At 55.0% G+C, this 23718-nt stretch overlaps 2 protein-coding genes across 2 annotated transcripts in view; one reads left to right on the forward strand and one right to left on the reverse strand.

The window, feature by feature from the left end:
- Positions 1-23707, reverse strand: part of TCERG1L (transcription elongation regulator 1 like) — a 47255-nt gene extending 23548 nt beyond the window's left edge. The window contains exons 1-4 of the mRNA XM_056494280.1: positions 23465-23707; positions 21772-21918; positions 20735-20915; positions 13302-13451 (exon numbers count right to left, since the gene is read on the reverse strand). Coding sequence (XP_056350255.1) covers positions 13302-13451; positions 20735-20915; positions 21772-21918; positions 23465-23707 — 721 coding nt within the window. The remainder of the gene's footprint in view (positions 1-13301; positions 13452-20734; positions 20916-21771; positions 21919-23464) is intronic.
- Positions 1-23718, forward strand: part of GLRX3 (glutaredoxin 3) — a 339780-nt gene that overhangs the window by 201695 nt on the left and 114367 nt on the right. The window lies entirely within an intron of this gene.

Genomic DNA, 23718 nt, shown 5'->3' on the forward strand with positions numbered 1-23718 from the left:
GTGGGCTGGGCAGCAGCACAGAGCTCCTGCTGAGCTAAGCCCAGCCCAGCAGCAAACCCAGCCTAGTGCTCAGGGACCTTCCAGGGGGAGACTGGGCTGCAGCATGTGGGGAGAGGAACCAGAATAAATCCTCATCTCACCCAATTCTGGCACTGCTGGAATTCACTTTGGAGGATTTGCCCATTCCAGGCAGAGACTGGGGTGCAGAATGTGTGAGGACAAAGAACCAGAATAAATCCTCATCTCACCCAGTTCTGGCACTGCTGGAACCCACTTTGGAGGATTTGCCCATTCCCAGCCCCAAGGTGGGAGCCACCAGCACCAGCTGGGATCAGGAGGTGACAGAGTCACTGCAGCTGGACAAGCCCAGCCAGCAGCACCAGCATGGCCACCATCACTCCATGTCCCCAAGTGCCACATCCCTGGACTCTGAAACCTCCAGAGATGGAGATTCCACCATTCCCTGTTCCAGTGCTTTACAACCCTTCCACAAAAAACCTTCCTAAACCTGCTGTGGGTGTCCTGCCCTGTGAGAGGAGCCCCCAGTGCCCATCCTGGTGCCACCAAGCTGTCCCCAGGCACAGGCAGGAGCAGCTGGTGACATCCTGGGACACGAGCAGCCCAAGGGGAAGGAGCAGGGAAATCAGAATTGCAGCCACTGTGGCCAGCAGGCAGGCCCAGAAACACACCCAGACATGTTTGTTATTGCTGCCATCATCTCCTGACCCCAGAAGGTTCTGGAGATCAGGGCCCAGGGACTGGCTCCATCTAGAAGCACAGTCCATCCTGATGAGATAATTTGGGGCAGTCCTGCCAGTCTGCAAAGGACAAGAGAAATCTCTGCTTGAAAAAAAGGAAGAATTAAGCAGTAATTTTTAAAAATCGACTTTCTACCAAGCAGGCAGCCTCCTGCAGCTGGTTCAGCCCTGAGCTCTGCTCCCCCTTCCCCCAAGGACACACCACACTCCTCCTCAAGGCAATTCTTGTTGGGGGAACACGGGGCTGGGAGATTCCCCTTCGTCCCTCTGCCCCTCTGGAAGGCCCAGACAGGTTCATTAAAAGCCCCAGCCCTGGGAAGGTGGGCTGTGTGCTGAGCAGCTGCTGCCCTGCCCAGGAGCTGCTGGGGAGAGCAGCTGGCACAGCTGGCACAGCTGGCACAGCTGGCACAGCTGCTGCAGGGCTCGGCACAGCTCCCTGCCCAGATCCACTGCAGGAGCTCAGCAGAGCCCCCAGCCCAAGGGGGCTGCAAAGGGAGCCCTGCCCAGCTCCCTGCTGGGACCCAGCCCTGCCCCAGCCCAGCTCACAGCCAGGGGCTGCGCTCTGGGGACAGGGACAGACAGACACAAACAGCATCTTGTGCACCCCAGAACCCCAGATCCCAGACTGGGGTGGGGTGGGGGGACCTTAAATCCCACCCCAGCCATGGCAGGGACACCTCCCACTGTCCCAGGGGCTCCAACCCCAGTGTCCAGCCTGGCCTGGGCACTCCCATGTCAGCATGGAGCAAAGTTTGTAAATCAGGATTTTTAGCCTCCTGCCCAAGCAGAAACCACCCAGAAATGTTGGCAGCATCTCTGGTTTGGCAGAATTACCCCAACTGCTCTGCACTCCCTCATCCATCTCTTCTCTGGTTTATGTTTGTTTGGGTTTTCCCATTTTTAAACTGATAAAAAGGAAATTTCTGCTGAAGAGCTCCTTTTCTGTTGCACTGGAAAGTGACAAAAATAATCCATTTGTGACCTGGGGTGGAGCAGAGGAGAATGGCAAGGAGCTGGAAGGGGAGAGGTGACAGCAGCAGGGATGTTTGTCCCTGGAAAGGCAGAGCCTGGCACAGGCACTGGGAGAAGCAGGAGCTGCCTCTGGATTTTGGCACTGAAATGTTTTGGGACTTTTTAGTTTAAAATTGATGGTGGAGAAGCCAAGTCACCCCACTGGGTCACATCAGATGAATAAATCACCCCAGGAGGAGGTCAGAAAATTAGTGAAGGGTCTTGTGTCTTTGGTGAAATGAAAAATACAAACATGAGGCACAGAACTACAGCTGGAGGGAGATTTATGCCCAGATAAATCAGGGTACAGCAGAGCAAAACCATGGAGAGGCATCACCAGCCTGTTCCACAAGAGAATTATCACCCTGGGCTGGGGGACCCGTCCCTCCCATGGCACTGGGTGGGTTTAAGGTCATCCCAGCCCATCCCAGTCCATCCCAGTCCATCCCAGCCCATCCCAGCCCATCCCAGCCCATCCTAGTCCATCCTAGTCCATCCTAGTCCATCCCAGTCCATCCCAGTCCATCCCAGCCCATCCCAGTCCATCCCAGCCCATCCCAGCCCATCCCAGTCCATCTCAGCTCATCCCAGCTCATCCCAGCTCATCCCAGCCCATCCCAGTCCATCCCAGTCCATCCCAGCTCACCCCAGTCCATCCCAGTCCATCCCAGTCCATCCCAGCCCATCCCAGCCCATCCCAAGGCTCTGGATCTCCAGCAGCCCCAGCCCCTGCTGGCTGCCAGCCCTCCCCTGCACTTCTGCTCCTGCAGGATAATTTGGAGCTTTCATTTCAATATGCATTGCCATAACCACTTTAGGAAGTGGTGAATGCTGGAGTAAATTGCTTATTGGAGCGGGAAGGGAGATGGGAAGTCAGCAAGAATCCCTGAAAATCTGCAGAGTCAGGGCTAAGTGACAACGAGCACCTTCTGCAGCGAGCTGTGCTGGGGGAAAACCTCCCTCTCCACTTTCTCTGCTTTTAACAACCTGATTTCTGCAATTTCCACCAAATGAGCAGCGGAACCAGGGAAGGCACAGAGGCTTCAAAAGCAAAGTGAAATCAAACCAAACCAACCCCCCAGAAGCTGAGTGTCACATCAAGCCACGTTTTACTGCTCTGTCCTGCACTGTGGATGCTTGAAATGCTAAACCAAGCCGGGGAAACGCCCCCTGCCCTGAGGGAGGGCACTGAAGGGTGTGGGACAGGATAACCTTTAAAGGGTCCCTGAAAAACAAATTATCCAGTGATTCCATCACTGGCAGCAGCAGAGCCCCACACCCCAAAGCTGCTGGGCTCAGGGCTGGGAAAAATCCCCCAAAACCCTGTGAAGGCTCCTGCCCCTCTCTGGCTGCCCTTCAGAGCCCTGCTGAGCACTTGGGGAAAATGGAGAGTCCCAGTTTAAAATTTCCTCATTTTAGGCAGGTGTAGCATCCTCATTTCTTCCCTTTTCTGGGGGAATGGTTGTTCCAGCCCTGTGCCCATCCCAAAAAACCCCTGACCTCCTCTGGTGCTGCCCTTGTGATCCCAGGCAGGAATTCCCCCTTTGGTGCCAAATCCTGACATTGCCAATAACTGGGAAAAAAAAGTTCAAACTGACACAAGAACTCTGTGAGCAGCAGAATTTAACAGAAAGCACCTCTCCACTTTGAAGGAGATTTCTGATCACAAGAGCTGTAAGAGCAGGACTCACCCTGACAGAATTGAACCTGACACATTTAATAACAAAAATAGCAAAATTATTAAACCCCACTGGAGCAAGTGATGCAAATCCTGGCAGGCTGAGCTGAGCCCACAGCTCCAGGCTGGGGTCACAGCCCCTGCTGGAACCTTTCTAAGAGAAATGTCACATTTGTCTTTACAAGCTGTGGATCTGCTGGTGGATAAAGTTATCACTGAGATAAAACAATGGGAGGGATCCCACTGATTGATGAATGGAAAAAGAGATTTGCCTTTACACACAAACTGCAGGTTTGCTGAGAAATGAAATTGGGTATTAAGAGATGAAAGAAGCAATGGGGGAAAACCATTAATTCTGTAATAATTAAAAATTAAAGGGAGGGTTGTGCATTAGAGGGAATCTCAGGTGTCAGGGTTTGGGCAGTCTGTGCCTCTCAGGTACCTCAGCAATGGGGAAGGAGAGAGGGAAATTGGGATAAAAGGAGGTGAGTCCTCCAAAAACCTGAGAGACCCCAGGGGATGCCCCATGGCCTCTCCTTTATTGGAATAAAGCACAAGGACTCCTCTGCCTCCTTTTGGACACAACCCTCTGCTGTTTGTGGGTTCATTTTCCTGACATTTCCCTCCTGGTTTTATTTTGTAGGATTGCTGAGCCAGGCCAGGAGCTGGGCTGGACCCTCCCAGCTCAGGATGTTCCTGATCCCAGAGTAAAACTCAGCTTTACTTATTTCACTGCACAACATGAGTAGGACACAGCCCAGAGCAGTGACTGGGGAGTTTTCCCAGCAGTTCCTGAGTGTAAAACTCCACTGAGATCTCCCTGCTGAATTACAGACCTTAATGGAGCCTCCAAATTGGGAGGGGAAAAAAAGCTTATATTGGATTTTTGGGCAGGTTCTGAGCAGCTGCTGCTGACCCTGGTGACCTCCCTGCACACAGGGACCTCGAAGACTCCTCTTGAATTATTCATGGAGCCATCAAGAAAATTGGAAAAAAGGCTGGAGGTGCCCAGAGCCTGAGCAGGGATTGGAGCTGGGCAGGTCTGGCAGCACTGGGAGGGTCTGGGCTGGAGCTGAGCTTGTCCAAACCCAGGGAGGGGAGCTGGGAGCAGCCTGAGGCCAGGGGCAGAGAAAGGGGATGGGAATAATGGGGATGGGAATAATGGGGATGGGAATAATGGGGATGGGAATAATGGGGATGGGAATAATGGGAATGGATGGGAATAATGGGGATAAGGGGAATGGGATGGGAATAATGGGGATGGGAATAATGGGGATGGGAATAATGGGGATGGGAATAATGGGGATGGGAATGGGGATAAGGGGAATGGGATGGGGATAATGGGGATGGGAATAATGGGGATGGGAATGGGGATAAGGATGAGGATGGGGATGAAGATGGGCTGAGGATGGTTTTGTGGTTTGCTCAGCTCTCAGTCCCACTGGACAAAATGAACCCTCAGCCTCCCAGGGAATGCAGAGAATTGCACCAGGAGCTCCCAGACCCTGCAAATCCTGAGAGTGGAGATGAATCCTCTGAGATTGTGGAATTCCTTCCTCCACCAGCTTTAGCTTTGCACTGAGTTTCCCCCACATCCAGCCCTGACTCAGGCCAAACATTGGGAATACATCAGTTCATTCTGTGGCTCCATTTTACAGCATCCAAATCAGGCCCCAGAAAGCTGAGTGATAAAGTTGGCTGAACACATAAAAAGCAATTTTTAAGAAGTGTTTTTTCCCTCACTAATAAACAAGACAAAACCCAACAAAGCAACATCACTCCCACCTTACAGCAGGATTTGCTCCCTTGTCCCCTCTCCAAGCCCCCCAATATTCCTGCTGGGCACCCCCAGCTGCCTCTGGACACCCACTGGGAATTATTCTGCATCCCAGCACCACTGGCCACACCTGCAGGGCTCCCAATGGTTTCACTGCATAAATAAACATAAGGATGCAGCAGCCACCAAAACAAGGTGTTCCCTCAGCTCTGATTGCTGGAATTCTCACAGGAACTCTCACTCATTCCTCGTCTGCAGAGGGACAAAGGAATGATCCCATCATCCTTCCAAGCCTTATTGCTCCGTGTCACAACCTTTGGTTTTCCTTCTCAGCCTTCTGCTCCATTTACAAGAAATAAATCCAGTTTTAGTAAGCCACACAAATCTGAATTAACTTGAGGCTGAACTGAAAGAAGAGGAGCCCAATCTGCCCAGAGCAGCCCAAGGTCCCCAGAGGGACTTAGGGAAAATAAAAATTAATTAATTAAAAAAATAAAAATAAAAATAAAAATAAAAATAAAAATAAAAATAAAAATAAAAATAAAAATAAAAATAAAAATAAAAGTAAAAGTAAAAATAAAATAAAATAAAATAAAATAAAATAAAAATAAAAATAAAATGAAAAATAAATAAAATAAAATAAAATAAAATAAAATAAAATAAAATAAAATAAAATAAAATAAAATAAAATAAAATAAAATAAAATAAAATAAAATAAAATAAAATAATACAAACTCCTGCCCCTGCACACCTGGGCTGGCTCCTGGCTGGGGAAATCCCACCTGGCAGGGTTGAACAGAGAACTGCTGCTCCTGAAACCTTTGGAACAGTGCTCAGCACCACGCTGCTCCCAGAACACCCAGCTCCTGTTCTAACTGCACTTACAGACACAGTAAATTAACTCTGACTTCCATGACATTTACCAAGAGCTGGGCACGACTGGGAGGATTTGGGTTGTTTGTCTTTTGTAGCTGCCACTGAGTATTGATATTTTTCCTTTTGTCAATACCTTTTACACCCCAGGCACTGAGAGCCTCTCCTGGAGCAGCAGCTGAACTGTGAGCCTGGCCTAGGCAGGGCTGAGCTGAGACCTTCTCCTGATGCCCAGCCTGAGCCTCAGGTGCTGCCCCTGCTCCCAGCACCCCAAAATCCTGTTTGAGCAGGGGCACTGTGTCCCTAAACCAGCCTGCTCCACCCTGCACTGGCACCAGCACAAACAGGCTGGAGCACAAACACCCAGAGCTGTGCCTGCCCCAGCTCCCCTGCCTGGCTCTGTGCAGGGCTGAGCACAAACACCCAGAGCTGTGCCTGCCCCAGCTCCCCTGCCTGGCTCTGTGCAGGGCTGAGCACAAACACCCAGAGCTGTGCCTGCCCCAGCTCCCCTGCCTGGCTCTGTGCAGGGCTGGAGCACAAACACCCAGAGCTGTGCCTGCCCCAGCTCCCCTGCCTGGCTCTGTGCAGGATGGAGCACAAACACCCAGAGCTGTGCCTGCCCCAGCTCCCCTGCCTGGCTCTGTGCAGGGCTGAGCACAAACACCCAGAGCTGTGCCTGCCCCAGCTCCCCTGCCTGGCTCTGTGCAGGGCTGAGCACAAACACCCAGAGCTGTGCCTGCCCCAGCTCCCCCTGCCTGGCTCTGCAGGATGGAGCACAAACACCCAGAGCTGTGCCTGCCCCAGCTCCCCTGCCTGGCTCTGTGCAGGATGCAGCACAAACACCCAGAGCTGTGCCTGCCCCAGCTCCCCTGCCTGGCTCTGTGCAGGGCTGAGCACAAACACCCAGAGCTGTGCCTGCCCCAGCTCCCCTGCCTGGCTCTGTGCAGGGCTGAGCACAAACACCCAGAGCTGTGCCTGCCCCAGCTCCCCTGCCTGGCTCTGTGCAGGATGGAGCACAAACACCCAGAGCTGTGCCTGCCCCAGCTCCCCTGCCTGGCTCTGTGCAGGATGCAGCACAAACACCCAGAGCTGTGCCTGCCCCAGCTCCCCTGCCTGGCTCTGCCCAGGATGGAGCACAAACACCCAGAGCTGTGCCTGCCCCAGCTCCCCTGCCTGGCTCTGTGCAGGGCTGAGCACAAACACCCAGAGCTGTGCCTGCCCCAGCTCCCCTGCCTGGCTCTGTGCAGGGCTGAGCACAAACACCCAGAGCTGTGCCTGCCCCAGCTCCCCTGCCTGGCTCTGTGCAGGGCTGAGCACAAACACCCAGAGCTGTGCCTGCCCCAGCTCCCCTGCCTGGCTCTGTGCAGGGCTGAGCACAAACACCCAGAGCTGTGCCTGCCCCAGCTCCCCTGCCTGGCTCTGTGCAGGGCTGAGCACAAACACCCAGAGCTGTGCCTGCCCCAGCTCCCCTGCCTGGCTCTGTGCAGGGCTGAGCACAAACACCCAGAGCTGTGCCTGCCCCAGCTCCCCTGCCTGGCTCTGTGCAGGGCTGAGCACAAACACCCAGAGCTGTGCCTGCCCCAGCTCCCCTGCCTGGCTCTGTGCAGGGCTGAGCACAAACACCCAGAGCTGTGCCTGCCCCAGCTCCCCTGCCTGGCTCTGCCCAGGATGGAGCACAAACACCCAGAGCTGTGCCTGCCCCAGCTCCCCTGCCTGGCTCTGTGCAGGATGCAGCACAAACACCCAGAGCTGTGCCTGCCCCAGCTCCCCTGCCTGGCTCTGTGCAGGATGCAGCACAAACACCCAGAGCTGTGCCTGCCCCAGCTCCCTGCCTGGCTCTGCCCAGGATGGAGCACAAACACCCAGAGCTGTGCCTGCCCCAGCTCCCCTGCCTGGCTCTGCCCAGGATGGAGCACAAACACCCAGAGCTGTGCCTGCCCCAGCTCCCCTGCCTGGCTCTGTGCAGGGCTGAGCACAAACACCCAGAGCTGTGCCTGCCCCAGCTCCCCTGCCTGGCTCTGTGCAGGATGGAGCACAAACACCCAGAGCTGTGCCTGCCCCAGCTCCCCTGCCTGGCTGACCCACAAGAGCTGAATTCTCACACCCTCAGAGCCAGCACCCCATTCCTGCAGGGATTCACTGCAGGGAGGAGGGAACTGGGAGCTCTGGGCAGATCTGAGCCCCAGGCTCACCTCCCCTGTGTGCCAGCACAGACAGAGACCCACGGGGTGATCTGGAGCTGAGATCAGCCAGGGGAGGAAGTCATCACTTTAATAACTATAAACATTCATTTGCTTGCTTCGTTACCCAGCATTAGAGCTGGGCAGAGCCTTACAGGGGCTTTGTCAGAGCTGCTCAGCATTCCCAGCTGTGCAGTGCCAGGCACCAGGGACACCCAGCAGGGCAAAGGGGCAATTCCCCAGGGCAGGAACATCACATTCCTGCTCAGACCTTTCCCAAAATTGCTCATTTTTGCTCATCCAATACCAGAGGGAATTCCCCAGGGCAGGAACATCATATTCCTGTTGGGAATACTGGCAGCTTTCCCAAAATTATTCATTTTTGCTCACCCAATACCAGAGGGAATTCCTCAGGACAGGAACATCACATTCCTGCTCAGAGCTTTCCCAAAATTATTCATTTTTGCTCACCCAATACCAGTGGGAATTCCTCTGGACAGGAACATCACATTCCTGATGGGAATACTGGCAGCTTTCCCAAAATTTGTTCACTTTTGCTCACCCAATACTAGGAGAAATTCCCCAGGACAAGAACATCACATTCCTGCTCAGAGCTTTCCCACAATTTGTTCACTTTTGCTCACCCAATACCAGGGGGAATTCCTCAGGACAGCAACATCACATTCCTGCTGGGATTATTGGCAGCTTTCCCAAAACTTTTGCTCACCAGTACCTTGGAATTCAGGTGCACAGAAGGGCTGGACAATGAGCAGTGAGAGCTGCAGGAGGAGATTCCCCCTGAAGGATCCCTCAGGGATGGGAGGGAGCCCAGCCTGGCAGGACCCCCAGTGCCAGAGCTGCCTTTGCTCACTGGATTGCAGCTGCCAGTTCATCCCATCCACAGGGGGAAGGACAGAGCTTGGACAAAAGCCTCAGCCCAGCTCTCCCAGTAACAAACTGGTTGGCCAGGAAACACCTGGGGGATGCTGGAACTCCAGGAACAGGATGGACACTGGGGTTGGAGCACTGGGACAGGGAGAGGTGTCCCTGCCAGGCAGGGTGGGCTCTGGGGTCCCTCCAAGCCAGCCCAGCCTGATTCCATGAGGATTTAAAGCTGAGCCCAAGGGTTTGATGGGAATAACTGCAGGGCCTGTTACCTTCCCCTTCCCAGGTTCTGGGTCAGTGTGTGCTGCAGGAGGAGCAGCTCCCTCCCAATATCCCCTGAACCATCATTAATGTGCTCTAAGCCTGGCTCAAGCTGAGCCCTGCTTAGGAAGGACTGACAGACAGAGCTCAGACACAAACCTGGCTCTGAGCTGGGCTTGACACACAGCACTGAGAGGAAAAAGGCTCAGGCACTTCCCAGCTGCTCCATGGCAGCCTAAACCAGCCCATCCAAACCCTTAAATAATGCTGAGAGCCAGGAACAGGTGGCAAATGGATTCCACGGCAGATGGTGCCTTTTTTAATATTTGTGCTGGCTGCTAATTTACAGAGTCCATAAGCACAGACTCATCTCTTACCTTCTTCACTCCTCCCATTGAAAACCTGCATGTGAGGAAAATAAACACCCACTTCTTGAAGCATGAGCTGCAGAGGGTACTAGAGATCAGCAGCCACCCCATTCCTCAGTCACTGCAGGCAAGTGCTGCTGTTTGCCAGGCTGAGACCTGGGGGCTCCCTGGGCAGAGCCCACAGCCCTGGGGAGCAGGGCTGTGAAATGAGGTTTGGCTGGGAAATGAAGTTTGCTCCCCCAGCAGAGCTCAGGAAGATGCACACAGTGAGGAGCTGCATCTCCACAAGCTCCTGTTCAGTCCTGGTGTCAAGCCTGGCACAAACTCCACGCTCACAGCCAGGCTGCCCTGAAATATTTAAGGGAACATTTGCCTGGGAGATGCACGAGCAGCACCAGGAGAAAGGAGATAAAAGCAATTCTAACCCTTCAAAATGGGGCTGGAATGGCATTGCTGGAACCTTCTCCTGGTGTGGGAGCACAGAAATGTGGGGCCAGGCCCCTGTCCCTGCTCAGAGCCTGGGCTGGAGCTTTTCCAGCACAGATCCCTCCATGGCAGCTCCCCAGCTCCACTGTTTGATTCCATATAAACCAGCATTTTATGCTGCCATCAAACCCAGGGTTTCTATGTTCTCTCCCATACGTTTATCTCATCATTACAAGTTTTCCTGAGCTCAGCACAGTGGCAGAGCCATCCCCAGGGGCAGCAGAGGCTGCAGAGCCAAGGCACAGCTCCCAGCTGGGATCCTCCCCAGGCTCCTGCTCTGCCTTTCCCTCCCCTGAGCATCCTGTGCTCTCCCTCCGAGCTCTGCTGCTGATTTTCATCACAAAATCCAAAATAAACTGCATTAAAAACGAGTTTTTAAAAGTGACCTCTGCATTGTGCACACTCCCCTGAATTCCTGGTGATTTCCAAGGAATTTCCTCTGTGAGGGTGGAAAAGCAGCAGGGCTGGACCCTGCCCTGTGCCCTTCCCACACCTCCCACCGTGTGTTCCCACCCTGCTGCTCCCAAAGGGACTAATTAGGCTGCCAGGAATTAATTGTAAGGCTGCAGAACTAACCACAATCAAAATAAAAATTCACTCCTAAGACTATTGATCGAGCAAATCCCTGTGATTGGAGACACAAGGCAGGAGCAGGACACTGATCTCCCAGAGAATCAATTAACAGGGACAGTCGATGGGCTGGGGCAATGACACACAGTGCTCAGCCTTCCAGGCAGCAGCACACACGGGGATGGAGGCTGGAAATGGTTTAATCAGGGGGTTTTAGGTTCAGTGCTGCTGTGTGCCCATGGCCTTACCTAAACTTCGGATGGGAGAGTGTGGGGAGCTCGTTAAATTAACCCAGGGTCATTAACCCAAGGTCACAGCTCATTAACCCAAGGTCACAGGTCATTAATCCAGGGTCATTAACCCAAGGTCACAGCTCATTAACCCAGGGTCATTAACCCAGGGTCATTAACCCAAGGTCATAGGTCATTAACCCAAGGTCACAGGTCATTAACCCAAGGTCACAGCTCATTAACCCAGGGTCATTAACCCAAGGTCACAGCTCATTAACCCCTCAGGTCATTAACTCAAGGTCATTAACCCAAGGTCACAGGTCATTAACCCAAGGTCACAGGTCATTAATCCCACAGCTCATTAACCCCAGGTCACTTTTTGGGCCAAGGGTAGGAATTCCTTCCCCATCTCCCATCCAAAGGGCCCATCCTGCAGTTTAAACCTTCCCCCTGTCCCAGCACATCCCAGCACATCCCAGCACATCCCAGCACATCCCAGCACACCCCAGCACATCCCAGCACACCCCAGTACACCCCAGCACATCCCAACACACCCCAGCACACCCCAGCACATCCCAGCACATCCCAGCACATCCCAGCACACCCCAGCACATCCCAGCACACCCCAGTACACCCCAGCACATCCCAACACACCCCAGCACACCCCAGCACATCCCAGCACATCCCAGCACATCCCAGCACACCCCAGCACATCCCAGCACACCCCAGCACATCCCAGCACATCCCAGCACATCCCAGCACATCCCAGCACACCCCAGCACATCCCAGCACACCCCAGCACATCCCAGTACACCCCAGCACATCCCAACACACCCCAGCACACCCCAGCACATCCCAGCACATCCCAGCACATCCCAGCACATCCCAGCACACCCCAGCACATCCCAGCACACCCCAGTACACCCCAGCACATCCCAACACACCCCAGCACACCCCAGCACACCCCAGCACACCCCAGCACATCCCAGCACATCCCAGCACATCCCAGCACATCCCAGCACACCCCAGCACATCCCAGCACATCCCAGCACATCCCAGCACACCCCAGTACACCCCAGCACACCCCAGCACATCCCAGCACACCCCAGCACATCCCAGCACACCCCAGTACACCCCAGCACATCCCAACACACCCCAGCACACCCCAGCACATCCCAGCACATCCCAGCACACCCCAGCTCATCCCAGCACATCCCAGCACACCCCAGCACATCCCAGCACACCCCAGCTCATCCCAGCACATCCCAGCACACCCCAGCACATCCCAGCACACCCCAGCTCATCCCAGCACATCCCCATCCCAGCACATCCCAGCACACCCCAGCACACCCCAGCACATCCCAGCACATCCCAGCACACCCCAGCACACCCCAGCCTGCAGGTGTGGGGTGCAGCCCACGCTGGGTTTAAGGTTCCTGCACCTGCTTTTCCCATTTCCAGTCCCTTCCTCAGCCCTTTTTCCAGGTCAAGGACCCCACAGAGGGGTCCCTGCCCTCCTTCCCACCCTGCCAGGGTAACTGCAAACACCTAGAAGAATTTTCAGGACTTTATTAAATATTATCCCATGTGGAGCCAACACCTTTGAGTGCCCATTCCAGCTGTGACTAGAAAACCTAGAGAATCTGCCCAGGACTTTATCAAATATTATCCCACATAGAATACACACCTTTGAGTTCCCATTCCAGCTGTGACTGCAAACACCCAGAGAATCTGCCCAGGACTTTATCAAATATTATCCCACATGGAACACACACCTTTGAGTTCCCATTCCAGCTGAACTACAAACACCCAGAGGATCTGTTCAGGACTTTATCAAGTGTTATCCCACATGGAACAGACACCTCTGAGTGCCCATTCCAGCTGTGACTGCAAACACCCAGAGGATCTGTTCAGGAATTTATCAAGTGTTATCCCACATGGAACACACACCTCTGAGTGCCCATTCCAGCTGAACTACAAACACCCAGAGGATCTGTTCAGGACTTTATCAAGTGTTATCCCACATGGAACACACACCTCTGAGTGCCCATTCCAGCTGAGGCTCAGAGAAGCTTTTCCCACCTGCTGTCCCCAGCTGTCCCAGGGCCATCCATGCCCATGAAGCCACTCCTGGCACTCCATCCCAGAGACCCCTCCCAGCCACTCCAGACCCCCAGATTTAACCCCCCAGTGCCCGTGCAGCCCAGGGCACAGCAGGACCTACCTGGGAAGGGCGAGGCCAGCAGAGGGACTTTGATGGGGGACAAGGTGAGGAGGTGGCAGGGCTGGGGGCCCTGGGGGGGCTCTGGCTCCAGGGACACCAGGGCCAGGCTCTGAGTGCCACCCATGGCTTTAAGGCTGTTCTGGCACCCACCTGTGGGACAGAGACACGGGTGTGAGAGGAGGGCAGGGCAGGGCCGGGGGATGCTCAGCACTGGGAATTTTGGCACAAGGGGCAGCACATCCCACCCAGCCTGTGTGTCCTCAGAGACCCCAGAGCCTGAGCAGGGGTGTGATGGGATGTTTGCTGTGTTCAGTCCTGGTCTGCAGAGCTCAGGGATCACAGAACCACAGGATGATTTGCCTTGGAAGAAACCTGCAGGGTCATCAGGTTTAAATCTGGACCAACCCTCACCTTGTCCCCAGCTCAGAGCACTCAGTGTCACCCCCAGGAATTCCTGGGACACTCCAGGGATGGGATCCAACCCTCCCTGGGCAGTTCCAACCCCTGAGCTCCCTTTCCATGGGGAAATTATTCCCAAAATCCACCCAGAGCCTGCCCTGCCCAGCCTGAGCTGTTCCCTCTCTCCTGTCCCTGTTCCTGGGGGCAGACACAAAGGAAGAAATCCAAGGAGCCGCTGGAGAGGGTCCAGCAGAGCCCACTGAGGTAATTTTGGGACTGGAGCATCCCTGAGATGAGGAGAGATGAGGGACTGGGCCTGGCCAGTCTGGGGAAGGGAAGGCTGAGAGGGGATCCATCAATGCACACAGACCTCCCCAGGGCTGGCACAGCACGGTGCCAGACACAGGACAGGCAGCAGTGCAGGAACAAAAGCACAAGTTCCAGCCCGAGGGGAGAAAGAACTTCTGTCCATGGAGGGGAACAGCTGGAACAGCTGCCCAGGGAGGGGCTGGGGTCTCCCTCTCCAGAGCCATTCCAAACCCTCCTGACACCTTGCCCTGCCACCTGCTCCAGGTGACCCTGCTGGGCAGGGGGAGGGACTGGATCATCTCCAGAGATCCCCTCAAACCAGCTGCCTGGGGCTGGGATATTCCTGCAGCACTCCCAGAGCCCTTTCCCAAGTGATTTTGTGACTCCCAGCCCCAGCTGGAGGCTGGAGCAGTTTTACCCAGGCAGCCCCACGGGTGTGAGCACATCACATAACCCAGGGGAGCAGGCAGCAGTGACTCACACACAAACTCTGCAGGGTTATTCAATTCAAATGAAAAAAACTTAATAAAGGAGTCAAATATTTGAGCACAAAGAACACAATTATTCTCAACTTTCCTCAGTGTAACTGATGCCAGATCTGAATTTATTCCTTGCTGTATTAGGCACCCTCAGCTGCCTGTGTCCTGCACACAAATCCCTGAGCTTGACAAGCTCTGCATCTCACCTCCTTCATCCCAAAATCTCAACTGCATCCCCACCCTGTCCAGAGCTCCAGCCATTCCTGGGACACCCCAGGGATGGATCCTGCACTGGAACCCCCAGCTCTCCCAGCTGTGTCCCAGCCCTCTACAAACAATTCTTTCCCAACTAAATAAGCCCTGCAGCAATAAAACAGAAATTTAGTATTTTCAGTGTCACCAAAAAAAAAAATAAATCCATTATTTCTGCAGTCATCATTCCTCCATGCCAAGGAACACCTGCAGGTGCACAGGCTAAAAGAAAAAAACCCACAAATATTTAAGTTTTCATTCAGCAGTGGATAAATGAAAACAGATTTTTCTGCCAGACTGACAATAGAAATTAAAAAAATAAAACCCAAGAGTTAAACACAAGCTCATTGCTCGTTCACCTGGGAGCTGGAAAAAAAACAAACCAAAAAAACCCAAAAAAACCCAAAAAACAAAACAAACCAAAAAAAAAACCAAACCAAAACAAAACAAAAAAACAACACCAAAAAAAAAAAAAACCCACAAAAAGCAAGCAACCAAAAAAACCCAAAACGAAAACCAAAAACAAAACAAAAAACTAAAAAAAAAAACCAAAAACCAAACCAAAAAACAAACAAAAAAAACCAAATAAACAAAAAAACCAAAACCAAAAACCAAAAAACCCCAGATCTTGCTTTAAGTTTTGTTTTGGTTTTTTTTTTTTGTTTGTTTTGTTTTATTTATGTTTTGGGTGTTCTTTGTTTTGGGGGACTTTTTTGGTTTTGTTGGATTTTTTTTTCCCCCCCAAAAATGGCCTTGAAAGGGTTTTGGAGTTACCATTAATCACCCCCCATTTACAGGGGGAATTCCAGAAGCCAAGTACCATGAAAGGAGGAGTAAAACACCAATGAGGGGGAAAATGGGGGTTTTTTTAGCCGTGGTGTTTTCCCCAGACAAACCCAGGGATATCCCTGGAAAAGGAAACAAAAACACCAATAGCCTTGGAAAGATAAACCCAGGGATGTCCCTGCAAAGTGAAAAACAGGGATAAAGGGAAACACAGAGGTGTCCCTGCAAAGGAAAACAAACACCAATAGCACTGGGAAGGAAAACAAAAACACCAATAGCCCTGGGAAGGGAAGCCCAGGGATGTCCCTGCTTTCCTAAAATCCCAGATTTCCTGATATCACTGCTTTCCTGCAATCCCTCCTTTCCTGAAATCCCTCCTTTCCTGATGTCCCACCTTTCCTGATGTCCCTCCTTTCCTGAAATCCCAGATTTCCTGATATCCCTCCTTTCCTGAAATCCCTCCTTTCCCGATATCCCTCCTTTCCTGATCCCACCTTTCCTGCAATCCCTCCTTTCCTGACCCCTCATTTCCTGATGCCCACCTCCCCAAGGGACAAGCAGCTGCTGGCACTGCCATTGCCACCCCGGTGGCTGCCAGGCACAGCCCTGCTCGTTTCCTGCTCAATTTCTGTGCCATAAACACCAACCTGGCTCTCACAAACTGCCCTGCCCGAGAGCTGGGTCTGTTCACAGGGTCAGAGCCTCCAGCCTTGCCCACAGACATTGCTGTGGGTTTATTTCTGTCATTTCAGTGGGAGAGCAAACTTCACTCCAAGTTCCTCTTGATTTGGGGAGATAACAGGAAAAGCTCCAAAAAACCATGAATTTAATGAGCAAAACAAAAGCTTTGTGAAGGCTGTGCTAAAGCATTCCCAGGCACTGGGCTGGGCAGTGCCTGAATGCTCCACGCACAGAGAGGGTTGGTGGCTCTGCAGGGACATGAGTGGGTCCTGCTGTGCTCTTCTCTCTCCCCAAACAGCCAGCCCACTTAACACACGCTGAAGTACAAGATAATCCAATTTGGGAAGCCAAAACTGCTCGGAAATGGAGATGTGCTTCAAGCAGAGCTCGGAAATGGAGGGGCCAGAGGTGCTGGGTGTGTACTGAAGGAGAAAACAGGTTTAGCAGAGCAGCCCTGTCTGCTGAGAGCTGGAGCTGGAGCTGGAGCTGGAGCTGGAGCTGCACACCGGGCTGGCACTGCCAGGCTCTGACAGGGGCTCTGCCCCAGGGGAAAGAACAGACCTGAACGGGAGGGGTCAGAGGTCAGTGTCCTTGGGGTGTCCCACACAGTCCCTGTCTGCAGCAGGTGACACAGGAGCCAGGTGAGCCTTGAGGTCCATTCCAGCCCCAGCCTTGCCATGGGAACCTTGGGCACAGCACAGAGCAGAGCTGCCCCTTGGCCATGGCTGGGACTGTCCTGGGTCCAGGAGAGCCAAAAATCCACCCAGCACAGCTCCAGTGCCACCTCTGAGGGTCCTGGGCGGGAGTGCAGGGCACTGAGCTGGCACAGTGACACAGGTGACACTGAGCTGGCACAGGTGACACAGGTGACACAGTGACACAGGGAGGTGACACAGCACACAGGTGACACAGGTGACACTGAGCTGGCACAGCACAAGTGACACAGGTGACACAGGACACTGAGCTGACACAGGTGACACAGGTGGCACAGGTGACACAGGTGACACAGGTGACACTGAGCTGGCACAGGTGGCACACACAGGTGACACACACAGGTGACACTGAGCTGGCACAGGTGGCACAGGTGACACAGCTGACACAGGTGACACTGAGCTGGCACAGGTGACACACACAGGTGACACACACAGGTGACAACTGAGCTGGCACAGGTGACACAGCTGACACAGCTGGCACAGGTGACACACACAGGTGACACACACAGGTGACACTGAGCTGGCACAGGTGGCACAGGTGACACAGCTGACACAGGTGACACTGAGCTGGCACAGGTGACACACACAGGTGACACACACAGGTGACAACTGAGCTGGCACAGGTGACACACACAGGTGGCACACACAGTGACACTGAGCTGGCACAGGTGGCACACACAGGTGACACAGCTGACACAGGTGACACTGAGCTGGCACAGGTGGCACACACAGGTGACACACACAGGTGACACTGAGCTGGCACAGGTAACACACACAGGTGACACACACAGTGACACTGAGCTGGCACAGGTGGCACACACAGATGACACTGAGCTGGCACAGGTAACACACACAGGTGACACACACAGTGACAACTGAGCTGGCACAGGTGGCACACACAGATGACACTGAGCTGGCACAGGTAACACACACAGGTGACACACACAGTGACAACTGAGCTGGCACAGGTAACACACACAGGTGACACACACAGTGACAACTGAGCTGGCACAGGTGGCACACACAGGTGACACACACAGGTGACACTGAGCTGGCACAGGTGACACACACAGGTGGCACACACAGTGACACTGAGCTGGCACAGGTGGCACACAAAGTGGCACTGAGCTGGCACAGGTGGCACACACAGGTGGCACACACAGTGACACTGAGCTGGCACAGGTGGCACACACAGGTGACACTGAGCTGGCACAGGTGGCACACACAGGTGGCACACACAGGTGACACACACAGTGACACTGAGCTGGCACAGGTGACACAGCTGACACAGCTGGCACAGGTGACACTGAGCTGGCACAGGTGACACACACAGTGACACTGAGCTGGCACAGGTGGCACACACAGGTGGCACACACAGGTGACACACACAGTGACACTGAGCTGGCACAGGTGGCACACACAGGTGACACACACAGTGACACTGAGCTGGCACAGGTGGCACACACAGTGGCACTGCCAGCCCCGAGCTCACCCCAGAGCCAGAGCACAGAGCTGTGGCCCTCCCGTGCAGGAGCCCCTGCTCTCTGCAGAGCCAGGGCAATGCTGCCCTTCCCCCAGCACAGCAGGAGCAGGATCAGTGCAGGGACCTCCTGCCCAGAAACACAGAGCACAGAAATCCACCGTGGGCACTTTGGGAACCATCCCTGCTGTTCTCACAGCAGATAGCACCTTGCAGGAGCTGCAGCTGCTGGGCTCTGCACACCACCCTTGGCCAGGCTCACTGCTGTACCTGAGCAGCTGCAGCTCCACTGAGAAAACAATTCTATCATTACTGATAGCTGGGGAAGCAGAGCTGCTGTCAGAGCTCCTGAGATGAATCCCGTGCAGAAACCTGATTAACTCCCCCTTCATCCCACTTAACTGAGCAATTTGCTCCCAGGATTTTTATTACTCTTCACATTAAGTGCAGATATTGCATAGGAAACGCTCCCAGTGGAACAGCTGGAGAAGCAGCTCCTGGTCCTGGCTGCAGGACAGGGATGGGGTCACAGGTCCCACAGCCTGGGATGGGATGGGCTGGCACTGAGCACAGCAATGGCTCAGGAAGGATGGGAAGGAACTCTTCCGTGGCACAGGTGCCCAGGTTTGCTGTGGCTGCCCCTGGATCCCTGGCAGTGCCAAGGCCAGGCTGGACACTGGGGCTGGACACTGGGACAGTGGGAGGTGTCCCTGCCATGGCAGGGGTGGCACTGGGGGGATTTGGGGTCCCATCCCACCCAACCCATTCAGGATTCTGTGATCCCACTGCTTACAGAGATGTTTGGGGTTTGAGCTCCTCCCTGCACCTCTCCCAGCCCAGGGAGCTGAGCTGGCAGCCAGCACTGAGCCTGTGCTGCAGCAAGAGCAGGGTCCAGCTGCAGGGACAAACAGCCAAGGCCACCTGCACTGTCCAGGGGGGAACCCTTCCCCTCCTGGGGCTCCCTGCAGCCCCCAGAGGTGGCACCAGGCTGGCACTGTCCCTGCTCTGCCTGGCAGTGTCCCTGCTCTGCCTGGCAGTGTCCCTGCTCTGCCTGGCACTGCCCCTGGGCTGCTCCAGGAACTCTTCCCATGCATCTGCCATTCTGCATGTGATAAAACACGCTTGTGCACATTTAAAATACTGAAATATTTGAAATATTGCAGTGTTTTAAACATGCAGAAACAGGAGGGGCTGGGGCTCCCCTGGCCAGACCCCTCCTCAGCAGCACGGCCATGCAGGCAGGCAGTGCTTTGATGTGTAATAAACACCAATAAATCCTCTAATGAACAGAAATGAATTAATACCAGGTTTTCCCACAGCAGTGGCTGCTCCAGCTGAGCCCTGGGCAGTGCTGGCAGGAGGAGAGGATGGCTGAGCCACAGTTCTGCTAAAACACCAAACACAGCCCAGCCTGGAGGGGCCAGCGTGTGCCAGGGCACTCCCTGCTAATTAATCAGGCTAATTAATCAGCCCAGGAGTGAGGGTCTCCTCCAGCACAGTCTGAGCCCAGCAGTGCCAGCAAACACCAGTCCTGGGAGCTGGAGGCTCTGAACACAACCAGGACAGCACCTTTGCTCTGGGGAGGGCAGGAACAGCAAGCCAGCCATTCTAATTCCCACTTCAGGGGGGTATTTAGGGGCTGAAACATCAGTGGCACTTTTCTCCTCAACCTTCTGTACAGAGCTCCTATTTCAATTCACTCCTGCAGTGACAAAACAGAGATTCAGCCCCACTGGAATGTGTGGTCTGCTCTTGTCCAAGGATAAATGTTCTTTTCCAGGTATATATCTTAGTTATCTAAAGCATCACAGGGTATTCACACAGTTAATATTTATATTTATAACTTGTAGTTCTTCTGTTCAGTTATGCAGATTAATGGAATTTATTCCCCAAATGACTGAGCCTTAATGAGATGATGGATCCACTGCTCCTGTCTGGAGCTGGCTGCTGCACAGCCCCAGCAGACCCTGGGAATGAGCAGCCCTGCACAGACTGTGCCACACAGACCCATCCAGGCTGTCATCCACTTCTCCCTTGAGAAATGAACTCAGCAGGTGGGGAGTGGTTGGTCCCTTCCCTGCAGGGGTCACAGAACAGCCTGGCACAATCTGCTGTGATCACACAGGGCTTTTCCCTCCTCCAGGCTCTTCAGAGGGGGAGCTGCACTTGGCCATCAGGGCTGTGCTCAAGCAAGAGAGCTGCAGCCAAATGGAAGCGAATGGAAGCGAACCTTTGCTGCAGAGAGCAGCTCTGCCTCTCTGGGGATGCATTAAGGGGAAACCAGCAAGAAACAGGCAAGTTAAATACTCAGTTATTGATGTGTTGTTTGCTGACCTGGGATGAGCTGAGGGGCCAAGAGGAGCGTGGGCAGGGGCCTGGGGGCAGCAGCTGGCCTGGCCACAGCCATGGCCACCTGATTGCTCAGCAGCACAGGCTTCTCAGCCCCCTGCAGCAGCCTGGGCTCCTCAGGCTGCACCCAGGCCGAGTCCAGGGCAAAGGCATTGCTCAAGTAGATCTGTCCAACAGAAAGAGAGAGAGATGTGACGGTCTGAGATCCAAAATCCAGAAATACAAGTGAGAATGCAGCATCTTTAGCTTCAACAGGCAGAGCCTCAGCTGGGGACAAACCTCCCAAAGCAGGCAGGTCCCTGCTCCCTCAGTGCTGAGGCTGAAGTGAAAACAGCACTTAAAAATTAATTGGCTTTGACATGACTCATCAGATAAGGAACTCCTGAAGGCAGCATTGTCCTGTCACAGCCACTCTGAGTGACCCCATGGGCACAGGGACAGTGCCACCTGCCCAGCCCTGAGCCTGAGTGACCCCATGGGCACAGGGACTGTGGCCAGGAGAGGAGTGAGGGACAGCAGGGGACAAAGCACAGAAGCAGCTGAGGGACAGGGTGGGACAAAGGCACAAACCAGCTCAGGGACAGCAGCACACACGCAGGTGTTCAGCCCCCAGCTGGCAGAGGGGCAGATGTGGGGCACAGAGCTGGGATGGGGACACGGGACCCCGAGGGCCAGCCTGGCACCAGGGAGGTGGCACTGCCCGCGGTGACAGCGCTCTGCCAGGGCTGGACTGGCACACACTGGGACAAACAGTGGGAAAACCAGGGAGAAAGAGAAGGTGGAAAACCCCCACGATCACTTCTCATAGGAAAACAAGGACATTCTACTCAAAGGAATAAAGATTAGAGACATTTTAGTCCTGTTAAAACTTGGTGACGCTGGAGCTGTAAGTGCTGCTCCACCACCTGCCCCTTCCAGCATTCTCCTCCGCAGGTTTTCCTGGCAAACACCGATCCCTCCCAGCCCTTAACCCACATCTCTCGATGTGCTGCAGCCCCAGCAAGCTCCAGGATCGCACTTACTTTGCAGTTGGGCAGCCTTTTATCGAGCCAGCCCTTCCCGGCGTGCGGCGGCACCGCGGCCGTGTACACGGGAGGGAACACCGGCACCAGCTCCACGCTGGAAGGAGGGGAGAACCCCACGACCGGCGAATGAGCTCCAAATATCCACTTCGGATGGGGAAAACAAACAAACAAACAAAACAAACACGAGAGGAATTAACAGAAGGGTTTTACGCTGAGGAAACGATGCTTTCCGTGACTCCCGAATTGATGAGCACGGAAAATGTCAGGAAAGTCGCTTCATCCCGAGGGTTTGTGCTCGCTCGGGCGTCGCGGGGTGAGCAGAGAGCGGCAGAGATCCAGGCAGAGATCGGGAACCCCAAACCCTGGAGCCGGCAGCAGCGGCAGTGGCTGCAGCGGGGATTGTGGATTCTGTGCTCACACCGAACCCTACAGCACCAGCAGCACCTCCTCCGCAGAACCGAAGCAACGGCAGAAATGTCTTTTTTCTCAGCTTAAATCTGGCAAATGGGTTCCCCCAGCGAAAGCCCCTCGGCAGGTTGGCGGAGCGCTCTCCCGCCGGGGAGTAATTGATGCTCCCGTTTCATTCGAGCAGCACCGACTGTTTTCTCCCGAACCGCAGGAGACGCTGGAGCTCGGAAAGGCTGGGAATCATCACACGGAACCGAGCGGACGCCACCGCGCTCGCGGCTCGCGGTTATTTTTACTTCTGTCTCCAAAAAAACCAGAAATCCGAGGCAAAACTGCGCGCACAGCCCCGACCCCGCCGCTGCGAGAGGCTGAGGGCTGCGCTCCTGCCAGCGGCCTCACGGCGGCAATTAATAATTGAAATATTCATCAGGGAGAGAGAGCACTGGCGCGACACGCTGGTTCCAGTGACACGGCTCAAAACTTTCGTCTTTATAAATATTCACAGAACGCTCAGCGGCGATGCTGCCCCGGCTGCCGGGGCGCGCCCGGGGCATCGCGCCCGTTCCGGCTGCAGCTGCGGAAAGCGCATCCTGCGGGGACCCCAGCCCCGCCGGGGGACCCCAGCCCTGCCGGAGGGACCCCAGCCCCGCCGGAGGGATCCCAGCCCCGCCGGAGGGACCCCAGCCCCGCCGGAGGGACCCCAGCCCCGCCGGGGGACCCCAGCTCCGCCGGAGGGACCCCAGCCCCTCTGGCAGCCCCTCTCCTCCCGGAGAAATCCCCGCCTTACGTTTCCAGAGCCGCTGGAAGTGCCGCGACCGAGCCCGAGGGGTGCAGAGCTTGGGGAAGGGGGATGGAGAATCCAGGGAAGGAGGGATGGACAACACAGGGAAGGAGGGATCGAGAAATTGGGAAGGGGGATGGAGAACCCAGGGAAGGGGGATGGAGAGCTTGGGAACGGGGGATGCAGAGCCCCGAGGGAGGGAGATGTAACACCCAGGGAAGGAGGAATGCAGAGCCCAGGGGAGGGAGATGTAGAAGCCGGGAAAAGAGGGATGCAGCGCTCGGGGAAGGAGGGATGCAGAGCTTGGGAAGGAGGGATGCAGAGCTTGGGAAGGGGAAGATGCAGAGCTTGTGAGGGGAGGATGCAGAGCTCGCAAGAGGAGGATGCGGAGCCCGGGGAGCCCCGCGGGGTCTGTCCCGCCGCCCCCATCCCAGGGCGGGGGTGTCGGTGCCGGGGCTGGCACCGGGAAAGTTGTGTCCCCGCGGGCGGCTCCGCCCGTACCTGGCCGTGCAGCAGCGGCTCCCCGGGCAGCAGCGGCAGCAGCGGGGGCTCTGCGGGGCCGCGCCAGCCCGGCCCGGGCCGCAGCAGCGCGGGGGGCGGCAGCAGCAGCGGCGGCGGCGGCGGCGGAGCCCCGGCGGTGGCAGCGCCCACCCGGAGCAGCCCCCAGGCCCAGGGGGGAGCGGGGGGCTCGGCGGGCGGCGGCCACAGCAGCGGCGGAGGGCGCGGGGCGGCGGCCGGGAGCATCCTGCATCCCG

This window comes from Oenanthe melanoleuca, chromosome 6 (genome assembly GCF_029582105.1).
Source record: "Oenanthe melanoleuca isolate GR-GAL-2019-014 chromosome 6, OMel1.0, whole genome shotgun sequence".
NCBI classification, from domain to species: domain Eukaryota; kingdom Metazoa; phylum Chordata; class Aves; order Passeriformes; family Muscicapidae; genus Oenanthe; species Oenanthe melanoleuca.